This window comes from Neopelma chrysocephalum, unplaced genomic scaffold (genome assembly GCF_003984885.1).
Source record: "Neopelma chrysocephalum unplaced genomic scaffold, ASM398488v2 Primary Assembly neopelma1_95325, whole genome shotgun sequence".
NCBI classification, from domain to species: Eukaryota; Metazoa; Chordata; class Aves; order Passeriformes; family Pipridae; genus Neopelma; species Neopelma chrysocephalum.
This window is the reverse complement of record NW_020924004.1, coordinates 52,396-57,138: the sequence shown is the minus strand read 5'-3', so window position 1 is coordinate 57,138 and position 4,743 is coordinate 52,396. Positions and strand designations below refer to the sequence as shown.

General features: G+C 53.1%; 1 protein-coding gene across 1 annotated transcript; it reads left to right on the top strand.

The window, feature by feature from the left end:
* The first annotated feature begins 248 nt into the window (after positions 1–248).
* Positions 249–2,581, top strand: LOC113980821 (zinc finger protein with KRAB and SCAN domains 7-like). Its single transcript, XM_027708035.1, has 2 exons — positions 249–278; positions 2,103–2,581. Exons 1-2 carry the CDS (start codon positions 266–268, stop codon positions 2,579–2,581), a joined length of 492 nt encoding a protein of 163 aa, XP_027563836.1. The 5' UTR covers positions 249–265.
* The last annotated feature ends 2,162 nt before the right edge of the window (positions 2,582–4,743 follow it).

Genomic DNA, 4,743 nt, shown 5'->3' with positions numbered 1-4,743 from the left:
GGAAAGACCCAGACTGTGCCAGGAGGGCGGCCGGAGCTTGAGGCGGAGCTGTGACCTGGTGGTCCTTGAGCAGCCTCCCAGCAGGCAGAAGCCCTTCAGGTGCTTGGAATGTGGGAAGAGCTTCAGGCAGAGCTCCCACCTCATCCGACACCAGCACATCCACACTGGGGAACGGCCCTATTTATGTGGGGATTGTGGGAAGAGCTTCAGCCAAACCTCCCACCTGATCCGGCACAGCCACATCCACACTGGGGAATGGCCCTATATGTGTCGGGAATGTGAGAAGAGCTTCAGACAGAGCTCTCACCTGATTCGACACCAGCAAATCCACACCAGGGAACAGCCCAGGAAAGAGGTGGGAAAGGGGGGCTAAGGGAAGGGGGGGGACCAGGAGCAGGATTGCCATGGGGGTCCCTCTGTGTCCCCATGTCTTGATCCCTGTAGAGTGGAGGAGGCTGGAGAGAGGGGGGAGCTGCGAGAGCCCCGAGAGCCTGGAGAGGGGGGAGTTCGGGCCCCCTGTGCCGAGCCAGCAGTCGGGGCCGTGCTGTTGGTGCCAAATTGCCCCTGGTCAGGCTGAACCCAGAGCCCATCCACGTGTCAGGGGGCCCAATCCACTCCCTGCTCTCATTGTTCTGGGGCAGCCTCTGGTGTCCCTCCACCTGTGGGGCTGTTTGGTTGCCTTGGGGACAGCCAGCCCTTGTGCAGGGCTGTGTCCTTGGGGGCTCTTGGGGGTGGGCAGGAGGTATTTTTTGGGGGTGCCGGGCTGGGTTGGTGGCAGAGCCCCAGCGGTGGGTGGGGGGATGCGGGTCCCCCCCACAGTGGGGGTTGGTGTTGCTGGGTCAGGCCCCGCCGGCTCCATTGTCAGCCCAGTGCCGGCGGGGGGGACACAGCGGTTTTGGGGCCCCCTGGGAGTGCCGGGGGTGGGTGTGGAGCCCGGGAGCTGCCGAGTGTGGAGGGTGGAGCGGGGCAATGCCGAAGCTTGGGGACCCCCGGCAGCCTGGAGGGGGGAGCACGGAGAGGGAGGAGCCCTGGGACCCCCAGAAGCCTTAAACGGGGGGCATAGAGAAGGAGAATCCTGGAAAGTGGGGACCCCTGGGATCCCTGGAACAACAGAGTGTAGAACCTGGAGAGGGGGAATGTCTGGGAACGTGACACCCCGAAGGCGAGAGTCAGAGGAGAAGGGACCCTTGGGACCCCCAACACTCCCAGCATCCCTAAGTGGGACCCCCGGCATCCCAGACAGGGGAGACCCTGCGAACCCAAGAGGGGAAAGACCAGAGAGGTAAAATTCTGTGAGAGTTTTTTTGGACTGAATCTTCATAGTTTGGAATATTTTTTGGCTGAATCTCAACTTCTTGCAGTTTGGGGGGAGGTTCATCTCGCTCCTTCTGGGGGGGTTGTTGCCTAAATCTCAGTGGTTTGGGTTTTTCTGGGCTGAATCTTGGTGTTTTGGAGGTTTTTATGGTCACAGGATGCCCAGTGAGTTCTAGAGATGGACTTGGGCAGGAGGAACCCCCAAGCCAACACACTCAGCCCTTGTTTTCCCTTCCCCCATCAGGATTTGTCCTTCCCAAAGCTTGGGCGGATGGAGGAGGAGGCTGCGAGGAAGAGGAAGATGCCTTGGGCCCCCCAGGCAGGTGAGGAGGAAGTGAGTGGCCCTTTGGGCGGGTGTTGTGCTGGCTCTGGCAGCCGAGCATGGCCCCCGGCTGCAGGACAACCCCGCTGCCGGCGCCGTCCTGCCGGGGCCGGAGTTGGGGGGATGTCCTTGGCCTTCCCTGTGGGCCGGAGGCAAATCCCCTCCCTGTCCTTCTTGCTTCCTGCCCCAGGCCCCGAGCTGAGGACGGAGAGCCCGGAGGACAAATCCCCCCATCAGACCCTGGTGGGAGAGGCCGTTTTGAAGGGCTCCACGGCTCAGGAAGGCAGCGGGGAGGAAAAGGCCCAGGGATCCCCCTGGAGGAGGGGCTCCAAAGCCCGCCCAGGGTGCTCTGAGGAGGAAAGACCCAGCCTGTGCCAGGAAGGCGGCCGGAGCTTGAGGGGGAGCTGTGACCTGGTGGTCCCTGAGCAGCCTCCCAGCATGGAGAAGCGCTTCAGATGCTTGGAATGTGGGAAGAGCTTCAGGAAGAGCACCAACCTCCTCAGCCACCAGCATATCCACACTGGAGAACGTCCCTACACTTGTAGGGTATGTGGGAAGAGCTTCGGGCACAGCTCCACCCTGATCCGCCACCAGCGCATTCACACTGGGGAGTGGCTCTACACATGTGGGGAATGTGGGAAGAGCTGCAGGGACAGGTCTTACTTGCTCCGACACCAGCGCATCCACACTGGGGAACGGCCCTACATGTGCTTGGAATGTGGAAAGAGGTTTCAGACCAGCTCCAATCTCCTCGTGCACCAGCGGACACACACGGATGAGAGGCCCTTCCGCTGCACCGACTGCGGGAAGGGCTTCAACCGGAACTCCCACCTCGTCACCCACCGGCGCGTCCACACCGGAGAGAGGCCCTACAAGTGTGGGGAGTGTGGAAAGAGCTTCTCTGACAGGTCTACCTTCAACAGACACCAAAGGACCCACCAGTAATAGAAGCCCTCTGAGTGCCCCGATTGTGGGAAGAGCTTTGGCCGCTGCTTCCACCCCGAATTAAGCCCCTGATGGTGAGGCAACCCCTGGAGTCCAGTGACTGTCAGTCCATCCCTTTCAACCAGAAAGGGTCAGTCCCCTTTCCCAGGGGCAGCTTTTGCCAACAGAACCCTTCTTGGGGGGTGTGTGGAGATTCCTGCCTTGGCTGGGGACCCCCCAAGGTCACTGCTGGAGGTTGAGAGCAGAGATCTCCCCACGAGCGTTGGTCTGGGGGTGTTCCATCCATCTCTAATTAAGAATTCTTGCTTTTGTGCCAGCTTGAGTAGAGTTGCTTCAAGACTTGCTTTAGTGTAGAGCACTGTCCTATCTTATCCTGTACTGCTGGTAGTTTTAGTGTTTCTATTGTGCAGTAAATAATTCTGATGAAGATCTTTTGTCTGATCATTTGGAACCCTAAATAAATTCATTTCTATCAGTAGATCTGATTTGCCATCATTAAAACTTAGGGGACAAAAGTGGTTCAGTCACATCTCCGTAGTTCCTCTAAACTTAATGTGTTGGCATAAACCGATGCCTTAAGACCCTTTTAGGGTTTTTTTTATTTTGCTAATTTTTATAAGCTTTATATGTAATTATAGTAGAAGTAGATTTTAGAAGTAGCTATATTATATTCCTCACCCTTTAGCACAAGTACTTTACATATTCCTCAACCCTCTTACCCCATTCCATGCTCCCCATATCAATTCTACCCCTGAATTCAGTAGAAATGTTTAGTCTCTTGTCAAGGCAAGGCCTGTGCTGTTTGGAGAACACTCATATCTTGAGCTGAACAACAGAACACAGTCAAGAACTGGGTGACTGTGTACCCTTTGTGCTCTGAAGATGATGAGAATGATGAAGGAGTGGTCCCAAGAAGTCCCCAGCCCCAATTCACAGGGGGTGGGCCTAGTGTGTGTTTTGTTTGTGTTTTGCAATCGTGGGTTGTGTGGATTCAAAGTTTAAGATTCCTAAGGAATCTCCCCCTGAGTTTGGTTTTGAAACACTGGAAAACTTTGACTGGTTCTGAGACGACTTTAAAAAAGGAAGAACTTTGTAGGCTGTCTGTGGATGCTTGGCCCTTGTTTGGACAAATGAGAGGAGTGACTTGGCTGGAATTTGGTTCTTTTGAACTAGACACAGTGTTGCAATTAGTTTTACTTTTCAATGTAGAACAGAAATGGGAAGAAATCCAGTGTGCGGAATTGTTTATGTTTCTATTACATGCCCTGGATTGGGAGGGGGAGATAAGAAAAACGAAGGCTCAAAAGAGACAGAAAAATCAGAAATGGCTTTAGGAAAAGGGAAGAAGAAAGATTGAGTTAAGGCTGCTCCTGTCCCACAAATTTTATTGAAAGTTTTATTTAAGTTCCTTTCTCACTGGTTGAGTTACAGCAATGGAAGGATTCTGTAGGGGCATATAGAGATAACCCAGACAGAGCAGCAAACTATGTCCAGAGAGCAATCAAAACTCAGAACCCTGACTGGTATGACCTGGAAGTTATGATGGATACTTTATTAGATCAGACAGAGAAGGAGATGGTAAAAAGAGCTGCTCAAACTGCAATTGAGATGCTAAAAACCTCTGGGCAGTTTCCAGGGGAAGATATTAAGGACATCTTCCCCCCCGACGATCCCAAATGGGATCCCAATGTACCAGCAAATCTGGAAGCATTGAAACGTTATCAAGACTGGGTAATTTATGGATTCCGGCGTGGGGTTCCGAAGGCGTTAAACTGGTCCAAAATGTGTGAGGTTGGACAAGATAAAAATGAATCACCCACAGATTTTCTGAACGGGTTGAAGGATGTCATCAGGAAATATACTGACACTGACAGAGAGTCAGATCTGGGAAAGAAAAACCTGGTGTATTTATTTGTAGGGACAGTCCACAGATGACATAAGGAAAAAAATTAGAAGCTGAAATTAAATTCAGCAAGGGGGGGAAAAAAGTTGTAATTCCAGATATTAAATATATCGAGTCAGCTGCTTTCTTTATACAGGAAAATCATGGAGAGATCCCTGCAGAAGTTGAAAATGCTGTCATACCTTTAGTCTGGGCCAGCGAGTACCCTGGGAAGTCAAAACAAGCTGAACCAGTAAGCATCACACTCAGGCCAGGAGCA